This window comes from Chaetodon auriga, chromosome 6 (genome assembly GCF_051107435.1).
Source record: "Chaetodon auriga isolate fChaAug3 chromosome 6, fChaAug3.hap1, whole genome shotgun sequence".
Taxonomy (NCBI): Eukaryota; Metazoa; Chordata; class Actinopteri; order Chaetodontiformes; family Chaetodontidae; genus Chaetodon; species Chaetodon auriga.
In genome coordinates this window covers 15595227-15617500 of record NC_135079.1, presented here as the reverse complement: position 1 = coordinate 15617500, position 22274 = coordinate 15595227, and the positions used below count along the sequence as shown (strand labels likewise).

At 45.4% G+C, this 22274-nt stretch overlaps 1 protein-coding gene across 3 annotated transcripts in view; it reads left to right on the top strand.

The window, feature by feature from the left end:
• Window positions 1–22274, top strand: part of LOC143321894 (genetic suppressor element 1-like) — a 38022-nt gene that overhangs the window by 11700 nt on the left and 4048 nt on the right. The window contains exons 1-11 of one of the 3 annotated variants that reach the window (XM_076732606.1): window positions 1954–2087; window positions 10881–11060; window positions 12687–12886; window positions 15452–15609; window positions 15724–15927; window positions 16244–16399; window positions 17266–17567; window positions 19212–19545; window positions 19660–20246; window positions 20411–20523; window positions 20617–20896. In XM_076732606.1, the coding sequence (XP_076588721.1) occupies window positions 10883–11060; window positions 12687–12886; window positions 15452–15609; window positions 15724–15927; window positions 16244–16399; window positions 17266–17567; window positions 19212–19545; window positions 19660–20246; window positions 20411–20523; window positions 20617–20896 (2512 nt within the window). In that variant the 5' untranslated portion in view covers window positions 1954–2087; window positions 10881–10882. Of the gene's footprint in view, window positions 1–1953; window positions 2088–8755; window positions 8804–10880; window positions 11061–12686; window positions 12887–15451; window positions 15610–15723; window positions 15928–16243; window positions 16400–17265; window positions 17568–19211; window positions 19546–19659; window positions 20247–20410; window positions 20524–20616; window positions 20897–22274 lie in introns of those variants that run through there. The other 2 variants (XM_076732608.1, XM_076732605.1) reach the window with 2 other exon arrangements.

Genomic DNA, 22274 nt, shown 5'->3' with positions numbered 1-22274 from the left:
ACACACACACACACACACACACACACACACACACAATACAACCTGTATAGGTCACAAAGGATGGAGGTGAGACACCCACCTCTGAGAAAACTGAGAGTGTCTGCCTGCAGTGCACAGCCAAACCATAAATCATGTCAGGCTACACTAGTCTCTGCAGACATGCACACACACACACACACACACACACGTACACTAAGGAACACACAATTCTTGTTCACTCCCCCTCTTTTCTCTTGTGTAGGTTTGAGTACAAGAGAGAGGGATTTGGGGATTATAGGGGAGCCTCACTTTTTTCTTTTCTTTTTCGTTGCTTCCTTCAGTACTTGTTGTTTCCATAGAGAGAAAAGTAGGGAAGCAGGGGGCCGCTAATCTGCGTGCATGTGTGTACAAATGTGTGTGTCTCCTCGGGTGTATACATGCCAGCTTGTGTTTATGCATGCTCGTGTGTGTGTGTGAGTGTGAGTGTGTGTGTCTTTTATCACTGAATGGATCTCAGGGAAAGACTTGAAGGAGACAGTCTATTCATTGAGGAAAACATCAAGGCTGTTTGGCATTACTGTGTGCCTGCCATCTTAGAAAAGCAAGAGGAAGAGAGGAAAGAGATAGAGAGGGGGAGAAATAAAAAGTGAGAGGGAGGAGGAGGATGGACAAGGTAGAAATCTGCACTCGGAAGCGCAAATCGATGCAAAACAGCTGTTAAATAGCTGCAAAGTGGAGCAGCTGCTTGGGAGACGAGGAGAGAGGGATGGGGGAGATGAAGGGATGAACGATGAAGGGAGAGAGAGACAGGGAGACAGAGAGACAGACAGAGAGGCCCAAGGGACATGTTGAAATATTGGACTAAATGAAGCAGGCTGAGTGAGCTTATAGCGTATGATGGCAGATGAATGTTAATATACGTTTAGAACTTGACACTTCATACAGTAAGGAGCAGGTGGTGTATCGGGAGGAGTATTTCTCCTTATATAAGACGTCGTCTGTGTGCTAAAACGTGAGATCATTTAGGCAGTCTTGATGCTGTGCTCTATGTTAGAAACAGTGAATGAAAGAATAAAGAAAACACAATAATAACAAATTTTCCTCTCCAATTAAAGTTACTCTAGGACTTAGCTTACAGTTTTGGCTTTGAAGCCGCACTAATCACCACTCTGCAGTTGCCCTCAGTTCCACAGGGCCTTTTAGGGTTTTTCAGCTAATTGTTTTGGTTTTTCCAGTCAGCAGATTTGCTGTTTTGGTCTCACAGCTCTCACCAGTGTCGTTTCCAGTTGCAGCAGGTAGCTGGTTTAATGAAAAAGCTCTGAGAAATCCACTGTATGCGCCTTGCCCTGCATCAAACAGCAGACAGAGAAGGGTGGCACAAAACAATGTGCAGCACCTCAAGGCTGAAGAGCCAGGTGGAATCGGTGGAGACCAAAAACAGAGCGTAAAAGGAGTAAATATCGGTCTTACGCTCATCAGGTCGCCAGGAACACAAAATGAATGCCGATGTCAGTAACTCTCAGTCAAAGCTGACCGTAACAAGTTCATGAGGTGGCAATATGTCAGTGGTGTCAGCAGCAGCAGCAGCAGCAGCAGCAGAGCAGTGCTAGTAGTTTTATGATGATCAGTAAATTGAGCCTGTTAGTGCTGCTCTGCACTGTGTGAGTGTGTGCAGCGGAGCAGCAGCAGGAGGAGCTGACTTGAACAGATCTGATTGTCTCCAGTGGACAGTAAACATGTCCAGGCTGCGAGGTATCAGCAGTCTGGGGCCACATCTTCCTTCTCTCCATCCCTCCATCTCTCCAGGGAGTGTCAGAGGAGCAGGTGCTCGCCCTCCTCCTCCTCCTCCTCCTCCTCCTCCCCTCTCACACCCCGCCTCTCTCTCTCTCTCTCTCTCTCTCTCTCTCTCTCTCTCTCTCTCTCTCTCTCTCTCAGTCTCTGTCCCTGAGGACAGTTAACGTGTTGTCCTTCTCCTTCCCACATCGGTGTGTGTTGTGGTGGTATCGGGGAGATCACACTGTGCGCTTTATCGCTGCACACAGAGCCACTGTAGTTTATCTACCGAAGGATGCGCACAAACCGATGATTCTCTGCTCTTTGGTGAGACGGTAAGTTTTCTACAAATCGTCTGTTTGCTTTTGTTGTAGCTCAGGTTGAATGATAAGGCCTTTCATTTTGTGCCTGTCGACCGTCTTTGCGTTTACACGGGACTGAATTGTTAATCATCACTCAGTTATTGGATATCGTCTGTGGCGCTGAGTGGTGACTTTCTCTAATGACCTTTTAGCTTTCTTTTGAAAAACCTGACACTCTTGTTTCCACGGACATTAGTCTACCTTGGCGTTAGTAGCGTACTCAGCAGTGACTCTGTCTACTTTATGGTTATTTTATTTTTCTGTTTTATGGCAGCAGTTTCGCTTTGATATGTGTGGACACCTGAACCCTCACTTTGTGTCCTTATCATCTTTTTTGTCTACTTCTTGAGAGGAAGTGAAATTGTATTGTCATTCGAGGCTATTTTTAGCTGAACTACTAGAGGCCAGTAAACTCAAAGTGTGCAGTGTGTGATTAAATCGGTAGGCAATATGTAATCAGACAAACTGGTTCAGCTTGACGGACAGTGTGAAGACAGTAGAAGAAATCAGCTTCTGGTGACTTTCAAAATAAAGCGTCATGAGCATGCAGCGCAGTGGCTTAAGGAAAAAACAGTTCTGCGCGGATATTTTAAGCACAATGAAATTCAATGACTCGTATTCTTCTCGTCTTTACGTTATATTTATCCATTTAAGGCACATTGCATGCTTTTATTTTGAAGTTAGAATCCCTCTTTTCCTGCCTCGTGCTGGTAACTGTGACTGTCTTGACGCAGCCGCAGAAGGTGAGGTTGTTGAGGGTGTTTGTGGTTCCTTGTTATGTTATCTTTCCTGTCAAACTTGTCGGTGATCAAACACCGCTCCCGTTTGCTCCCGATAAACTTAACGGACAGGAAGACCAACCTGAAACGCAGCGGTGTGTCACCCATCCTCTTCCTTGTGATGGCTTGTCACACAGCACCCAAGGGAGTTAGAGGAGTCGCTCTTTAATCCGGGACCTTTAACAGCGACTGTATTGTTTGGCTGAGATAGATGCCGCTGGGCGCATTAGCAGCAGTCAAGCGGATCACGTCGCTTTTGTGTGTGTACACAGCCCGCAGGTGGAGTTCAACACACACACACACACACACACTCCATGCGCCATGTGCTGCTCCTGACCTGCCGTAGACCAGCTGCTCAGCAGGGGTTACTGAGTAAACCTCCAATCTCTTTAATTACCTCCTTCTCATATAGATAAGCTCCAACACTCCATGGCTTCAGAGTTTTTTTTTTTCCTTCTCATTAGAAAGTTACAAATGATGCTCATATTATATTGCATTTATTGGTAAACAAATTGTTTAACGTTAAGAAAAAAATAATCAGCGTAATGTTCCTTTAGAGTTTGCTGTTTGTGGGCTGATCAGTGGTGTGTATCTAATCACCTGATCCTATTTTATGATACTTTTTTCCTCCTGTTTCCGGTTTCAGTATCAATACAGCTGAAACTTTTGGACAGTCGTCAACAGATCGACAGAAAACGAAGGCAGCTGTTTTGATATTTTATTAAACTTAAGGTCATTCATCAAAGAAAAAGCATTTTCTCGTTCTAAACTCTCAAATATGAGGGTTTGCTGCTTCTCTGTGTTTCATATCATTGTAAATTTGATATATGTGGATCTGGACTGGACATGATGTTCAGATGTTCAGTGAACCAATCAATTAATCATCTCACTAAATGGCCCCTTTGCTTTGAGTAAATGATCAAAGCAAAGGGGCCATTTAGTAGCCAGGGGGAGCTTCATATCGCATGATCTTCATCCCCACTATCCAACTGCCACTGCTGCTAATGCAGTTAGTGCAATGACTGTCAACGCTTATGTTTACTTATATGCAATTTTACTTTAGAATTTAGTACATGAAGTGGAGTGGATTGTTGCCAAACCAGTTTTCATTGTGTTTAATATGCAATGACTGTAAAGCCTGTATCTATCCGTAACAGACATCAGTGTCACCACAAGGGCCTCTTCAGCCCAATAGAAAATAATCAAAGTAATCAGCAATTAAAATGGTTATTAGCTGCATCCTTTACTACAGTATCCTATTACTTAAATAGTCCTGTTCTGTCCCACATGGTATAGTGTGAGACTGGCAGGTATTTTCTTGTGATATTTTAAATGAGACGCCCTAAAATGTATTCCTGGATATTAAGAATATATTATACTGTAGTCTAGAATAATCTGTAGTGCACAGTCTTCCACACACTGAGGAAAACAGCTGGTGCATGACACAAAGCAAATGATTGTGTTCCAGGAGTATCAGGCACATGTTTCAGTCACAAGGATCAACATCAGACACACAAGTCGGCAAAGCACACTGACACGGAGGACAGAGGTGATGACAGGAATAAATCAACTGCCAAGGCTGCTTTTCTCGTTGCTCCTAATCTGTACGCTGATAGCAAATGAGGAAACAATCCATGAAACCTGCTTGTTGCTTTGGAGGTCGTTGTTCACAGCACACGCTTCAGTTACACTCTGCACTTTGTACAGCAGCAGCCTGTCAGGCCGGTCTATGTGCATCTGCTAGTCTGTTTTGTCTTCATACACCTTTGTGCAACCAGAGTGTGTCTGCGTGTGCTCTCCCCCCTCGTGTTTGTTCAGATGGTTGAGGTCTAGCCACCGTGGTGTCGGCACCTGGTGAGCAGAGTCGGCCTCGGGCCAGAAGAGGAGGAACTGTGGCTGTCAACTGTCTGACACGACCCTCTGCATACACTCCCACCACCAACGCTGAACACACACACACACACACACACACACACACACACACACACACACACAAACACAGAATCCTGCGGACAAGTCAGACGCAACCAGGCGCTGAAACAAAGTGAGACAGAGTAAGATTGGTTTGCCTCGGATTGTTTTATCTTTTTGCATCATCTCCGTATCAGAGAGGCGAGACTGAGCCACACGCTGCAGAAGAGATCGATGACACAGAGGGGAAAAACAGAACTGTAGCCAACGTGATGGGAGAGGCTGTCGAGTGAGTGGTAGGAAAAGAGATAGCGAGGAGGAAATGACAAGGCAAAGAAATGATAAGGCGGGCAGATAAAAGTGTAAGGCTTCCAAAACGGCCGCTGTTTATATCTTCTCTCTGTATCTGACAGACAGCGACAAGATGCTTGTAGACAAGTACACTGATTAGAGAGAAGGAGAGGGGGTCACCGAAAGAGCAAAAGGGCTCCGCAGCCAGGAGGCCCGAGTCCAAGGGAGGAGAGAGGAGAACAGAAGAAGAGCTTTTCCAATATAGCCGTCCTGTCTCTGTCGACAGCCCACATTTCTGCTCTAAGCTATGGCGGTGATAATTTATAGACCTTTCACTAACACCTCCACTCTGTTATGATTGCACAGTAAACATGGCTCTGCTCTAGCGGACACACTGTTTAATATAAAACAGAGTAATGACAGCTGCACTTCCTATACTTTCTCCGTTGTTTCTTTTCCTGCTGTGTGCTCCTAATTCTTTGCTGCAGATCGTCTTTGGATGTTGCTTCCTGTTTTCCTTTTTCTTTCTTTCTTTCTTTTTTTTGCTGGAGGTGTTGGTTATTACAGTATGTGGTTTTTCTGCTCCATTTATCCCAGAACCATAAATGCGCGCTGGCTGTTTGGTCCCCAGGGGTCACATGCATACGTTTTGTGACACACAATGCCCGAGTCCTGAGTCAGCTAACTGTGTATGTGCCGGTCTTCGCGTGCATTCACACAGACGGCCTACATATATGTGTGTTTTGGATGATGTCATTGTTCTGTCTTGTGTCATTTTTCTGACGTTTATAGTCATTTGCGTGCCTATTTCTGTGTTAGTGAGTGTGTGAGATGCTGATGTGGGAGAGTGTGTTCGTTGTTTATGGATTGTAAGGAAGTGTTAAGTGTTTCTGTGCGAGCTGCAGAGTGACTGGAGCTAGTAAAGCCATTTAGCAGCCCCTGGAGTAACCCTGGAGACTGCTGTGTTGACGCCACTCTGACTGCTATTACAGACAAGTTTAAGAGGCTGTAAAACATTTGGCTACTTTTCCTCTCCCTCACTTTCTTTCTTTCTTTCTTTTGGTCTTTCTTTCTTTCTTTCTCTCTCTCTCTCTCTCTCTCTCTCTCTCTCTCTCTCTCTCTCTCTCTCTCTCTCTCTATCACTCTCTCTCTCTGTCACTCTTTCTCTTTCTCTCTTTCTCTCTGTATGTATTTACGTGTGTGTGTGTGTGTGTGTGTGTGTGTGTGTGTGTGTGTGTGTGTGCGTGTGCGTGCTTGTCAGAGGAATTTGAAAAAGTCTGCCAGCTATTCTAACAACAGTAGTTGTTCTTGAGATTGGTATCAGCTGTAGGAGTCCAAATAATAATGTCTTAAAACTTAAATTGAGCATGTTTTGTGTTAAGAGAATGTGTGTGTGTGTGTGTGTGTGTGTGTGTGTGTGTGTGTGTGTATACACACTCATTATTGGTCACAAATGAGCATAGTCAATTTAATGTCTAAGTGTTAACATAGTAGCCGACACAGGAACACACATACTCAGACATGCCAATGTGATGAGGGTTAATGAGTAGGTAGTGTGTTACAACCTCTTCTTCCATCTTAATGACCCATCCCTACTTACACACACACACACACACACACACACACACACACAGACACTGTGCTTTTTAATGAGCTGACGGGGCAGAGCAGCACCCCCCGCCTGTTTTTGTGTGGGTGTGTGTGTGTGTGTGTGTGTGTGTGTGTGTTAGTAAGAGAGTGAAAGTGAAAGAGAGAGCAGGACACACAAAAAAGGTGTCAAAGACACAAGCCTCAACATGTCCTATATCACTTACATCAGAGTGTGATTGTGTATGAAGGTGTGTTTGTGTGTGGATGAATGGGGTCACACCTGGGCGTAATTTCTGTTTCTGGCAAAGCAGGGCGTAGTTTTATTATTAGTCTGAGGTGTTGGAATATTTTTAGCCAGGACAGGTTGGAGGCTCTACAGCCGTGTCAGTTTGTTGACTCACCAGTGGTCAGTTCAGTTTGGTCCCGGGTAAAAATATATTGAAATTTTGATGAATTGCAAAGAAATTTTGTACAGACTTTCAAGCTTCCCATAAGATGAATCGTAATAGCCTCTGTTGCACTTTGAGATTAATGCAAACAAGCTGAATCTTAGTATGTGTAGCGTGCACTGTTACATATTAATCACTGGTGCGCTAACTGGAAGTGCTTTAGCATGACGCTGTCTACAGTCAGCTGAGGCTGACAATGGAGAGCTAATCGTCTTTGTATTCTGTAAAACTAAATATTGCACCATGTTTCATTTGTCAAAATTCAAGTGTTTAAGCAGCCAATGTCCCAGCTGTACGCAGTCACCGGCTGTAGCTGTTAGCTAGCTAACTTACACCCTGACCTTGTGTGAGTGAAGTGTGACTGTGTGCGTTTGTTTGACAGCTCAGACCGATTTCCAAACTTACCAGGGACTCTGCTAAGTTTTGGATCAGTAACAATTCTTTCTGTTATCTTCCTCCAGTCTTTAATTGTTTTTCCTCTTGCCTCGAGTCACCAGACCTCTAGAGTCAGTCTGAACACGCCATTAGCTGTTGTTTGAAATTAGTGCTACCATGCTAAATGTTTTTGAAGCGATCTTAGTATGTTTGTGTGTTTGTAGTAAAGTCAGTATGTTAGGTGGTTTGTAACAGGATAACTGTAATCGTGTTAGCATGCTAACACTAGCAGTGAAGTCTGCTGATACAGAGCCTGAGTCAGACATGTCCTACAATGACCACCGTACAGAGGATAACAACAACATCGCCTTCCACTGGCACCATCCTCAGCCCAAACGTCATTTTTTTGACCCCAGTAATGATATGAATAGCAAAGTTGTCTCGCCGCAGGGGGATACTAGCAAGGCCTTTTAGTTGTATTTATTAATTCAGTCACCACCTCTAAAAAAATATCCCTAAAGGGAGTTAAATGTCTTAATTTGTTTTTAGGACTGTTGTGTGTTTCACTCTGCAACTCCCTGCTGTCCGGGGTAAGAGGCCAGAGGTGAAGGGTGAAAGGTCACTGTCAGAAACCTCCCCTCCCCCACCTCACCCCTGTCCCCAAAGTAGACAGAGCTGACTAGCAGAGAGACAGAGTGATGGATGGAGAGTTAACACACAGGCATAAACACAGACGCACACACACACACACACACACACACGCACACACACACGCACACGCACACGCACACACACACAGATAAAACTAAACACCCACCCTCCCCGTCATCACCATAAACCCTCCTCCTCCTTCTACCCCCCCCCCCCAACCAACACCACCACCACCCTCCACTCTCATGAGAGTGCGAGCCAAAAGGAGGAGGGATGAAGAATGAAGAGAGAAAAGAAAATGACAGAGAGCACAGTTTGAGAGAGAGAGAGAGAGAGAGAGAGAGAGAGAGAGAGAGAGAGAGAAGGGACAGCTAAGGAGAGAAAATGGGAAGATAAAAAGAGTGACAGAGAAGGGAGAAGAGAGGAGGAGGAGGAGGTGGGATGGAGAGGGTGATAGATGGAGAGGGAGGGGAAGAAGGAGGAGGGGGGCGGTGGATGGAGACGGGAAGGAGGGGGGGGGGCTAGTGGATAGAAAAGAGGTCACGTGACCACGTAGCAGCTGCAAGGCTGAGAGGGAGAGAGAGAAAGAGTCTCACAGAGGAGCAGAAAGACGACGAGCAGGAGGAGAACAGTGAGCGGGAGGGTGAGTGTGTCTGTTTGCATGTTTGAATTATGTGCACATGCATATGTTAGTATGTGTTTGTGAATGACACAGATACATATCAGAGGAAATAGCCTGTGAGAAAAGATTTCAGAAAAAAGGAAGAAAGAAAGCAAGAAACAGAGGGGAGATTATGTGTGTTGGCTTTTGTTAAATAAGCTCCAGTATGCTGATAAACGAGAGAGCGGAGAGAGGGGAGAGAAGAGAGAGGGGAGAGGGGGGAGAGGGGGGAGACGGGAAGGAAAGAGAGAGTGAGTACAGAGGAGGGAGGGAGGGAGAGAGAGAGAGAAAGAGTCGATAGAAACTGTCTTATCATCTCTCCCTTGACTGCTGGGCTCAGCAGAGACAGAGATATAGACGCACGCGTGCGCACACACACACACACACACACACACACACACACACACACACACACACACACAGCCTGTCAGGATCTGAGCTTTTACTCTCTTCATTTCTGTTTCCCTTTCTGTTTGTCTCAATTTCAATTTGCTCTTTTGGCACGACATGCAAATGCATACGTGTAGCCGGAGACAAAAAAGGAGAACAGTGAATAAGGAGAAGGAAAGAAATTCTAAGTGTACAAGAAACAGGTTATTTAAGAAAAGAACAGTGAGCATCAAGCATACATGTTGTGGATCCTCTCATGCATGTCAGAAGCTGCATGTTAATTGTACACATTACACGCATTAGACTTGTCATTGAGAGCAGTCAGATGCAGGTTGACAGGTTGTGTGTGTGTGTGTGTTGCTGTCGGGGCAGCTTGTAACACACTGACGAAAGGAGGCTTTTCACCCGCTGGAATCGCTTTTCTCAAAACTTTGATGATTTTCAACTCTAATGGTAAATTTCCAGAACGTGCGTGAAGGTCTCCATGGTGTCACGCAGCAACCTCTGTCGGCCTCCACTTCATGTTCACTTTACTTTGTTGAGATTTGGCTCTTGTTCATCCCCCCCCATATATCTCCTTCTCCCACTCTGTTCGTTGCTGGACAGCTTCCTCCGCCTGTTTTTGCTCACGCGTGTGAAAGCTGGCAGGCAGAAGGTAGACATCTAATCTGCGAATATAAGATTTATGATACTTTCAATGAACAAACTCTTGAGATCCGACCGCCTTTTCATTCTTTCTTCAAAATCGTCCTCATGATGAGCAGAACATCCAGTAATGGTGTTCGATGTGCACGCATGAATTTTTCATGAGTGTGTTTACAGCTTCGGCTGTTTGTTTGCTCTTCCTGTGGCATGTGTGTGTGTGTGTGTGTATGCATGTTTGAAAGGTGTGTGTGTTGTGGTGGTAATGAGGTCATTGCTGCAGTGGGCAGGGGGGCTGCTGGCTAATTCCAGCTGTAATTATCATTAGTGGGTCAGTAAGAGGGTAGAGGGTGAAGACAAAGGTTACTCTAACCAGCTCTAAGTGTGTCCACTGTTCAGCAGATTGATGGGGCTGCTAGTTATCTGTGTGTGTGTGTGTTTATTGAGTGTGTGCGCATGCTTGCATCTGTGCGCGGGTGTAAAACTGCAGTGATACTTAATAATGTTTGCGTGTAGACACTCGCGAGTTTCTTAAGATGTGTTGACTGGCTCCCTTGAGGAAATGGACATGTGTGCACTCATGTGTGTGATTTGCTATTAGGGTCACCGCTCTATTTGACACAGCTCTACTCCCTCCACTCTGTCTGTAGTGGAGCGGACCCACGCGTATGCACTCACTATGATGTCCAGACACAAAGGCAGACACACACTCACACGCATGCACATGCACACACACACACACACACTTGTCCATTCGCTTTGAGCACTTGTGTATGATGAGTTGCATTTGTTTAAGATAAGCGAGTGACCCACTGTGTCCAAATAGTGATGCAGAATGACTCGGATGACTGAAGATGACTGAGCTATATTGTCTTCGTTTTACAAAGAGGTGGAAACCAAACTCCTCAGTTGGAAAAAGGATCACACACTTCTGCAAACTGGTCCAAGCTTTATTTAGATAACAAACAGTAAACATTGTGGCAAATATCAAAGCTCCTCACGCGTTTCTTCCCTCTCTCCTCCTCAGGTATGAACCATGAGTCCAATAAATCACCATCATTAGGAATGATCTCCACGGCAACTCGCACCACGGCTACTGTCAGTCCCCTCAGCCCACTAACCAATGGGAACGCAGTTGCCCAATCTGCAAATTCCGGATTCGCTGCTGCCCTGCGTAAACTGGCCAAACAGGCTGAGGATCCCAGAGGTGAGGGGTCATCTAACCTCTTTATAACCCAGAGCTCCAGCGGCTCCGGGCCCTAAGATCTAACATGGTCCTGAACACACACACACACACACACACACACACGCACAGGTACGGCAGACTCTTTGTTGGTCACACCCAAAAATACCCTCCTCTCCTGCTGCTGTTGGGCTTGTTCAGCACCTTTAATGTATCTGCATGTCTTCATGGTTTCTGGCACCTCTACACCAAGAAACTGAGCTGCAGAAACAAAGCGAGAGGAGTAGTTCAACACTGTGGGCTTACTTCCTTGTCAAATAGAGGAAGGGCTTATGCCCCTGCAAAACTGCACTTTGTCAATTTTACACACAAGATATAACTTGTTCACCACTGAGCTTTAGAGGTGCTGGCCAGAGTACCTGTTTCCAGTCTTGATGCTAAGCTAAGCTAACAAGCAGCTGGCTGTAACTTCATATTTATTTCTCAGACGTGAGATGGTGTCAATCATCTCATCTAACTCTCCGTCAAAAAGCAAAGGAGAACACTTCCCAAAATGCCACCCTATCCCTTTAAGGTGCCAACCAGGCATTAATGAAAAAAAAAAAAAAATCGGACTGTGTATTGCAACACACTTTTCACAGGCCAAGGTTGTGTTTTGTGGATTGATGTGAAACGTTTTACTGCCTGTAAGTCTTAAGTTGTGTGTGTGTGTGTGTGTGTGTGTGTGTGTGAGTGAGTGAGAGTGTGTGTGTGTGTGTGTGTGTGTGTGTGTGTGTGTGTGTGTGTGTGTGTGTGTGTGTGTGTCCATTCAGCTCATTGGTGTCCTAATGAAGGTGTTGAATAAGAGCTGACCTACTCTGACCTCTCCTTCTCTGCCTCTTCCTTCATCCATTTCCATTCATCTCCTAATAATGAGAATCTAATTACAGTCAATTATAACAAGCTCTCTCTCTCTCTCTCTCTCTCTCTCTCTCTCTCTCTCTCTCGCTCTCTCTCCCTCTCTCTCCCTCCCTGTATCTCTTTCTCTACCTTAAGGCTCTACATGAGCTCATTTGTTCCCACCTTTTCTCCATCTCATTATTTCCTCCTTCTTAGCATCTCTGAATGTGTTTGTGTTTCTGTGTGTGTCTGCTGATTAGTGAGTGTTACACTAATAAAGTAATGGTCGAGTGAAAGCTGCAGACAGCACACACATACTCTCTGTTAATCACATTTAACACCGGCCCCTTCGCTGTGTCGCACCCCAGCCTCTTTTTAACACCTGCATTTTTAACATGCTTCTTTCGTTCTCTCCATATTTGATTTTTGCCTTTTTGTCGTCAGCACCACACACACACACACACACACACACACACACACACGCTTTCATCTCATACCAATTTCCTCATCTTTTCTACCCTGTGTATCTTTTTACACTTTTCTTTATTTCTGTCACGTCTTGCCAGAATGCTTTTCATCAAAATGATTGAATCACTGTTTACTTCGTCGCAGGCCAGCACACTGACAGAAAAGTTAGTTTTTCTTTTACGTGTACCATCTGTATTATGTCACGGGGGGATTGTTTGATCCCGAAATCTTTTTAATCTGATGAGCTGTCTGATAGCTCCAGTTTATTCCTGCCTCTCCCTCTATCATCTCTCCCCGCCTCAGGTTCTGCCGTCAGCGGTGAGTCGTCTCCAGTCTCTTCTCCGGCCACCAGCCACAGCTCGCCGGTCACCACACCTAAGCGGGGCTCATTAGGGCCCCTCCTGGGCCAGACCAGGGGCCACAGCATCCCCGGCACCCCTCCGGTAGTCACCATTGCCCCCACCAAGATCAGCAACGGCCTGTGGAGGGCCGACGGAAGACAGGTAAGACGCGTCGTTTGTCAAATCGTCAAAGTTTGAGACATGCGCCGTCCTTTGCTCTGTGTGTCTGTACTTTTTGTTGCCTCGTCTTGTCGGTTTTTTCCTTTCTCTCTCTGTCTCGTGCTTTCCTTCAGCACAGATGAGTCGTCTGTCCCTTTCCGTCTCCTTTATGCATCCTGTTGCTGCTCCCTCCATTAAAGAAATAGTCCCCATGCTTGTCAACATCAAACTGTCAAAACCAGCCATCCCTCCATTTCTTTCTTCCTGTCTCCCCCCGCTCTCTCCATCTCTGTCTTGTCTCATTCTTTCATTTTCATTCTTTCACCCCTCTGCCTCACCCCCTCTTCCTCTCGCTAATCAGTCCATGTCTTTTTCAGTAACACATGAAGGGTTTGTAAAGAAACACTGGAGGCTGCAGAGACTGGCACCTATTGTGTTCAGCTTCCTGCAGTGTGTGTATGTGTGTGTGTGTGTGTGTGTGTGTGTGTGTGTGTGTGTGTGTGTGTGTATGTGTGTGCATATGTGTGTGTGTGTGTGTGTACTTGACCCTTCACCACAAAAGGCTTAGGATGTGAAGAGGGACCCGTGCGTGAGTGTGTGTGTCTGTGGATGTGTTTGCTTGTGGATGTGTGAGTGAATTTAAGGTGGGGTGAGGAACCAGGCCCCTCACACAATGCAAGGGTTAGCCCCCACGGTAGCCACTTCCCCCTGGATCAGAGCTGCCTTTCTCCCCCTTCACAAAGACCACTCTGTGGCTCTGCCTGCCCGGGGCTCCCATTCAGACATTCAGAGAGAGAGAGAAGGAGGGAGGGAGGCAGGAAAATAGAGAATAGGATGTTAAGAAATGAGGGGCGGCAGAGTAAGAATGAGCAGGAGAGCGACAGAGAGAGAGGGCTCTGTGGCCTGCGTAGACTCAGTATTCGTCCTTACTGTGTGCAGCTTGTCCTGGAACAGAGAAAGGCAGAGGACAGGACGATTTTAGCGGAAGAAACAGACTGTTTGTGTGTGTTTATTGCCGCATCTGTGAAGGCCGTTGGCTGTCAAGGAGGTCAAGGAATGCGATGGCTGCTCTCCAGACCCTGCCCATGTCTCCCCTCCTCCTTTTAACTTAGTGGAGATTACTGAATGAGAGAGAGAGAGAGAGAGGGAGAGAGAGAGAGAGAGGACTCATCACTGGTTTGAATCTGCTTTCCATGAGTGACGCATTCAAAACTATTCAAACATATTCAAAGTGCAGATATTTCACTGAAAGGAAGTGTTGTACAAAGCTAAGGTAGCAGATCGGGTGTTGCTGGGAGAGGTCATTTGGTTGTGGTTTATCTTTGGTCTGTCTGACCTCTGTTGCTGTAGCAACGCGATTTGTCACATCATAGTATGTCTCTTTCTTAGTAACGTATTGTCGTCAGTGATTTCCTGTCAGCCATTTCTTCTTTATACTGAAAAAAATCAGGGTCAACAATGACTTTTTCCACTATGATGTCAAAACAATGTTGGATACAAAGGTATACTGCACAGGATTTTCCTAAAAAAACAGGATGTTTACACTGCAAAAACTCTCCACCGTTATCCTAAAAGTCAGACTACATTTACATTTGTACATTTGCCTGAATACAAAGACTTCCACAAAGCAGTTTTGTACTTTTCAATGTTGATCAAAGGGCTTTCTAATTCTGGAAATTCTAGTTTCAAGTGTCAAGTGACACAGAACCAGTAATTAAATCTCAGTAATTCTAATGTCTTATTGAGATAAGTAAGGCTAAAAGCAAATAAAAAAACAAGGGTACATTACCTTGGATTGAGATATTTGCCCTCTGCCTGTGTTTTCTCATGTTCCTCTTCCCTCCAGGAAGCTACAAAAATGGCGGACGTGGTGCCAAAAAACTGTTTGTTTACAAACAGTTCTGGCAATCTGACGTTAACATGTGAAGTAGCTCAAAGCAGCCCCACATGGATGTGGACTCTTGGTGTTGTTTTAAATAATCTTTTGGCTTTTTCCCTCTTTAGTTGAAATGTTTGGAGAGTGAGTACAGTGACACATGACATATTAAGCAAACTTGGAGTGATCCAAGCCCAAGAACGCAGTCACATGGCTTTCATCCCTGCCAACTGTGTCACTGTTTACTGTAAATTTCCGTGCAAGTCGGGGACACATCCTTTTGTAATTTGGGGTTTTGGTTTTTCCATGTCTGCTTTTGTCATGGTGGTGATTTGAAGGTTGGAATTTTACTATAATCAATCGAGGATCAAATGCAAGTTTGTGGTGACGAATCCTCTGAGTGGGAAGCTCTGAGACAGGGAGACAGTGAGCGATGAAGGGGAGAGCAGTTGGCCAGATATTAGGATCATCTTTCCTCTTTGATCTGGACCTGTTATGACATATCAGACCCACTTTTCCACTCTGCGGAGAGGAGCCTCTGGGTGCAGCTCAGGGGAGGTGTGGAGGGGGTATACGGAAACCATTTTCCTGAACTTTTTCTGCTCAGTTTCAATCTAGCACACACTCAAAGCCCGAGGATATGCATAGTAATGTCTGCTCTCACACTGTCTGTCTGCTTGTCTCCCTGTCAGGTAGAGCCGAGTGTTCAGGGACACAGGGTGGGTGCTGAAAACACCCAGCCACAGCAGGATAAAAGGACTCCACCCACCCCTTCACCTCACCCCCTGGCTCACCCCTTTGGCCTCACCCCCAACTCTGTCATGCAGGACCCCAGAATACAGAGCCTTAGGTAAGTCCAACACACAGCCATAGCTGGAGAGTTTTCGACTATAACCTCTAAAAATCTTCAGAACCCATTTGATGCAGCATTGTTTGATGACTGCCGTGTGCGCTTCTTGTGCAGTTTGCCGGGGCAGATGCACCCTGTGGTTCCCTCGGGTGCCGTCCCTGAGGAGTACCTGAGAGCGCTCCGGCCCTTCGCCACCTCAGATGACCTCCGGCTGACCTCTCTACCCCTGAGTCTGGACCCTGCTGCTGCTGCCCATGCTGCAGCTGCTGCTGCTTACTATCATCCTGCCTACCTGCACCACCCACTGTCCTTACCAAGGTAACAACACCACCTTGAACTCTCAGTCTTTAACCTTTCAGACTCATGTTATCTAGACACCCACAGAATACTTGTGTGAATTCTGATGAAGTTTCCATTTGATTGAAAGGTGCAGCTTTCTTCGGTTTGAATATTTCTCTCTTTTTAGTTTTTAAGGGGAAATCTAAGGGGAACTTTGGGAATCTTTAGGATACAAATGCTGAATGATGCTATTCTGGCAACACAACCAGCTATAAACACACCATCTTTTCCACACGTGGGCCGTGCAGATGTTGTCTGACTGGTTTGTCTCTGTCCGTCTGTCTGTCTGTCACAGGATGGAGGAGTCTCTGTGTCTTTCTGCGCTGCGGTCGCAGTTCTACTCTGTGCCTGCAGGAGGCGCCTTCCCTCCTCTACACCCCTCTGCCCTCCACTTGCACCTGCCTGGAGGCCGCTACCCTGGAGAACTAAACCACACAGCGCTGGCTGAGAGGTAACACACACACACACACACACACACACACACATGCGCACACATGCATACATGCACTTTCTTTTTCTTTTCTTTTCTTCTCTCTCTCTCTCTCTCTCTCTCTCTCTCTCTCTCTCTCTCTCTCTCTCTCCTCTGTCTGCAGGCCTGTGTAATCTCTCTCTGCAGGGTAGGCACAGGTTGCTGAGTGTGTGATATTTTTAGCACACACCCCACAGTGCCTCCTATACACTCATCACACACACACTGCCCTTCACACACACATACACACACACACACTGCACACCCGTACACATGCATATGCAAGCCAGTTCACGCACAAAATCTCACATGCATGCACAAAGGGAAGTCTTTCTTTACCCCCTCTCTTTCTTTTTCTCCATTTTCTTCCAGTACTTTGAGCTCCTTTCTCAGTTTCACAATACACATTGTTTCCCTGTGGCATAATACACAGGGGAAATGTTTGTGTTTGAAATGGATGGTATTTATCGTCTGCTTCTGTAATGGCTCCAACGTATCCTGTAGGTTTTTTTGTGTGATATTGATCGCTGGCAAATGTGTTCTGTTTGGTGTGTGTGTGTGTTTGTGTGTGTGTGTGTGCGTGCGTGCGTCCTTTTCCTGTGGATACCTATTAAGTGTTCATCTGCTCTTGCTCAGTCATGCTGTGTATGGATTATTTTCCTCATGGTAAGTGGAGAGTGTGTGTGTGCATATTTGTGTGTGTTTCTGCGCGCCTGTGTATGTTTGAGCAGAAATGTTTGTGTGAGGTTCACCAGTGTGTGGTTAATATCTGCCTCATGTTGGGTGTTGCATCTCTCACCTTCTCCCCTTTGTGTGTGTGTGTGCATACTTGTCAACCTCCCCCACAGGCTACAGATGGAGAATGAGCTCCGCCAGCGAGAGAGACAGCAAGAGCGTGAACGAGAGAAAGAAAGGGAGCGCGAGGCAGGCCTGGAACGAGAACGGGAGCGCGAGAGGGAGAGAGAGAGGGAGGAGGAGAGGGGGAGAGAGCGGGAGAGGGAGCTGGACAGACAGAAGGAGAGGCAGAGGGAGAGACAGCAGCAGATGGTCAGAGCGGCGGAGAGCCACTACCTGGCTGAGCTGCAGGCTCGGAGGGCACCACCAGAGGACAGAGCCAGGCCAGGGGAGAGGCTGACCCCGAACAGACTGGGTACCTACACGCACACGCGCCACTCACATTCACTCACATCTGTGTGCACACGTACAGGCACAAACACGACCGGATACCCAAACTGCTTGTATTGACATTCTGTGGATTGTAACAAGGATAAAGCACATTTTAAGTTTATTCAGTACATCAATAAAAAAGAACTAACAGTACAGCGTGGGGAGACTCTGCTGGCTGACGCCTTGACCACACGCATATGGATATTTAACAAAACAAACATTTTCCTCTGTGTTTGGGCCTCTTGTTCACACACAGAGTTTTAGGTCACTATAATAGATTTTTTAAAAATGCCTTCTTAGTGTACATTTTTCAGAACTCCAGTTTCTCTGATTCTGTGTGTGCATGTAAAACGTTTGTGTCCTGTGTGTACGGAGATATTGTGAAAAAGACGGTCATGCAGACTCAATAATTTTTTTAACAGAGAAGGAAAATACCTGTCTTAAAAATATCTGTATACGTGTGGTCAAGGCCAGAAACACACCACATAAGACAAAATGTGTTCTAAATACAGACAAAGTGCTGATTTCTGTTCAGTCACCACACATGAGGTGTTCTCAATAATACATTGTTACTCACTGGGAATCAAATAGAAAAGAAATTTAGAACGGCTTTTAAATAATTTTGATCCTCACAATTGTTTTAATAGTTGAAAGTCTTAACCTCTTTGTTCTGCCACTGTGAGGTCGAACATTGTTGGTTAAAAAATGTGTCTGTCCAACACTTTGGTCCAAACCCAGATATCTTGACATGTGCTGGCCAGATTGGTATGAAATTTGGTATGGATATTTATGCCCCCCAAAGGACAATCACACATTCTGGCACTGCCATTATGCCAGAATTTTAATTTGTAAGCTAGAAAATAATGAAAGGAGCTAGAAAATGAGAAAATCTTTTGGGCAAGTTTTGTAACTTGAAACCTGTTTTCCAGAGCTCCTCTGGTGTCACCCTCTGGACAAAATGTCAACTCTGTGAGCAAGATATCTCATAATCTAATCTCCAGAAAGTTGCTGAACCTGCTTATGTTTCCTAAATGTTGAACACGTCTGTGTACAATGACCCTGGGACCTTCACCATGGTGGGTCAGTGTATGGAGTGTGCCACATATGAACCTTGACTATTGGATAATGTGCATCTTGCATTTTTTCCTTGCACCAGATTGACAATCACACTACTGTGAATGATTAAAACAAGACCCACTGTACAGCAGTTGGTCTTACAGACATGTTTAAACGTGTTTAAATGCGTGGCTCTTACTGCTTTCCATGAAGTCATGAACATTGCAGACTGTTGGGAAATTTAAACTTTTATTCTCACTTCTTTCCTGCCTCTACTTTTACACCTGAAATATGACACAGCCGAGTCTGTTTGGTTTCATCGTGTATTATAAGAAAATATATACAAAGTGTGTGTATTGAAATTTAATAAAATGCTATTTTGAAGCAACCTACATGACACTGCCTGTACATTTAAAAAAACTTTGAGTTCAACTTTCATTGGTAATCCATCATCTTGTCAAAAGTGTAAGATGCTGAATGATGTCCTAATAAATCTTGTAATATTAAAAAAGTTGAAGATGTGTTGCTGTTCTACACAGACTAATGATTCATGCTTTCCAAATTTCTCCAGATAAAACCAAGGACTCAGAGCACCCAGGTTTCCCCGCACCCAAAGCTCTGTCCCTGCAGCCTGGTCTTCACTCCTCCAGGGGGTCTGTCCCACACCCAGTGCCCAGCCTGGTGCCTTCTCACCTGGGGAAGCATCATGCTGCTGCTGCTGCTGCTGCTGCTGCTGCTGCTGGGGGGATCCATGGAGCTCTGGCAGCTGCCATGATGACACAGAGGGTGAGCGAGGCAGCATGGTTAACACGACAACGAGGGCAAGGACAGGAGAGGGAAGGTCCGCTGGAGATGGGCCTCAGGTCACCTGGGAAAGGGGTGGAGCCGAGGAAAGAGAGCCACAGGTGATGACGGCAAAAGAATTATCTTTAGAAAATGATTTATTCTTCTGCAGTGTCACTCAGTGAGACTTTGAATCGAAATGCAATTTTAATTTAGTTTTTTATTTTCCAAAACAGAACCAATTCAGTCCATCACAACCCAGGCAGCAAAGATGTACCTCCCTGCCTCGGCGCTCCACCTCCCCTTATCTCCCCGAAAGGCCCCCATCATCCCTCTGCGCCTCCGACTACGCTGTGGAACCCGGCTGCCCTCATCGACACCCCCGCAGACTCCCGCAGAAAACTCAACCCACCTACGGCACCGAGTCGGCCACCGCCGGGACTGACCAGAGCCGACAGACCCCCGCTGAGCTGGGGGGAGAAGCTGGAAGACGCAAACAGGAGGAGAGCAGAAGGTACAGAGAGGTACGCCACTCTGAGGGGAGCTAGTTTACAAGAGGCCGGTTCCTGGAACAAGGCAGAGCAGGACAAAGCCATCCAGAGCCTCTATCACCGGCATCACATCAACAACCTCCACCAGAGGCCCTGCGTGCCTCCTGACCTTGGGAGGCAGTGCCAGGCAGCCTCTCCATCTCCAGTGAGGGAGCGGCATAGTCAGCCGCCTGACAGCATGCTGGTGTATGACGAAGTTCTCCAACAGCACCGCCGGCTGCTCAGCAAACTCGACCTGGAGGAGAAGAGGAGGAGGGAGGCCAGAGAAGGAGGTGAGCACGGTGGTGGACAGAGAGCGGATTTATGAGCAGGAGGGGAAGTAGCCGGCAGAAAAGATGACTAAAGGGAATGGTTGCTTGTGCCATTAAAACTAACCCGAAGGCTTGTAATTTCTTTCTGATGAAAGATAATTTCTCTCTTGTCCTCCTGTTACCAGGTTATTACTATGACCTGGATGAGTCATATGATGAGAGTGACGAGGAGGAGGTGAAAGCCCACTTGAGGAGAGTGACAGAACAGCCCCCACTCAAACTGGACACATCCTTGGAGGTACACGAACATACACACACTTCTTACATACACACAAGGTTTGAAAGTGTTTGGTAGAGCGATATTCAACTGCCCAAATTTCTGTCTCCAAAGAAAGTGGAATTCCTGCATGTGTGTGGTCTAACCACCCTGGCCCATCGCGATGAGCTTCTAGCAAGGAAGAGGAGGAAGAGGAGGAGGATGATGAGAGAGCGCAGCCTCTCTCCGCCAGCTGCGCGGGGCAAGAGAAAAGCCTCTTCACCTTCAACACCTACAACTCCCTTAACTACCCCGTACTCTGCTGAGCAGATGGACAGCACCCCCGAACTGGAGGAGAAAAAGGACTTCCTCCTTATGTTCAACCTCTCTCATGTCAGCCCACAGCAGAGGAGAGGTAACGACCTGTTTAATATCCACACACAAACATCCTACGTGCTACTCTGCTCTCTTCACACTTGTTCGGGTGATTCCTTGTGGAAACGAAAACAACATGCAGTTTCTCTCTTTGTTTTATTATTTACCGAGGCTGTAGGAGGGGTGAGAAGAAAATAAAGTTAGGGTGCATCTGGAGAGGATTTTCTACTTTCTCCAGCAAGGGTGTATTTGAATCTATGGCCTGTCAAAATATACTATCAGTTAAAAATGTATGAATCCTTTTCAGAAATTATTCAACTAGTGTATTTTTTGTGTAAATCTGTAGATACGCATATTTTAGGAATGAGCAATATTAAATATTTAAACAGAGAAAGTTTGTAATATAAAGTTGTGTAATAGTTTGTAATAAATAATAATGTCAGTAACACAGTAAGCATGCGACAAACACGGCTTTGATAGGTTTAGATCTCTGTGTTGTTTAACGTTGTGCTCGTTATTTTTCCATTACTTATTTTTAAAAATCTGTGAATTTGCCTGTTTCTTTTCTTAATTTTACCAATTCATTAAAAGAACATAAACAAGACAAAAAAATTTGTTAAAAAATGGATTTTAAATTACCGTTTGCGTGGAAACTGTCGTTCAGCTTTTATTGTAAATCACTTCCTCAGAGAGACACTGGTGCATAATCAGCAGCTCATGTTGCTCTCGCTCAAATTTCAGTCACATTTGATATTAAGGTACACACATTCCCCATTAACTGGTTGCTTATTAGCATGCATATTAGTAGCATATACTTATCAATGCCTTATTGTGGGAGGTAGAGTTATTAAGGGTAAAGTTATTAAGACTGTAATTCATGCACAACAACTTCCTTCCTTCCAACTAACAAGCAGTAATTTGGAGGTTATTGAGGGAAAACTTAGTAGCTCTTGAATATATTCATGCAGAATAAGGCTTAATAAGTGCTTTATAATGACTAATAAAGGGCCATTATGCTAATCTGCATGCTCATTAATGGTGAATATGTGTACTTTTTTTTTTTCCTTTAAATTTTCTGTTACCAGACACAGTTTCTGATCTGTCAGCATTGCAAGACACCCTAGTTCACTGTAAACGGCGATAATCAGCTCCTGGATGAATAGGGACATAGAATCTGGGCAAATATGTTTATGAGCTAATCTGCTGGAAAAAACAGTGTATTTTTTTGTAGAAAAGGTGGCAGAAACTGAAAATGACGACCCTGCATTAAACTTTAATTTCTGTGGCCATCGTCTGTGATGGTGTTGTACTGAACATTTCCTCCTCTTCACCGATTTGCTGACCTTTTTCTGTCAGTTCCTCGCTTAAGTCAATATTTTAAGTCCTTTTTTTCAAAGATGAATGACAGGTGTTCTCAT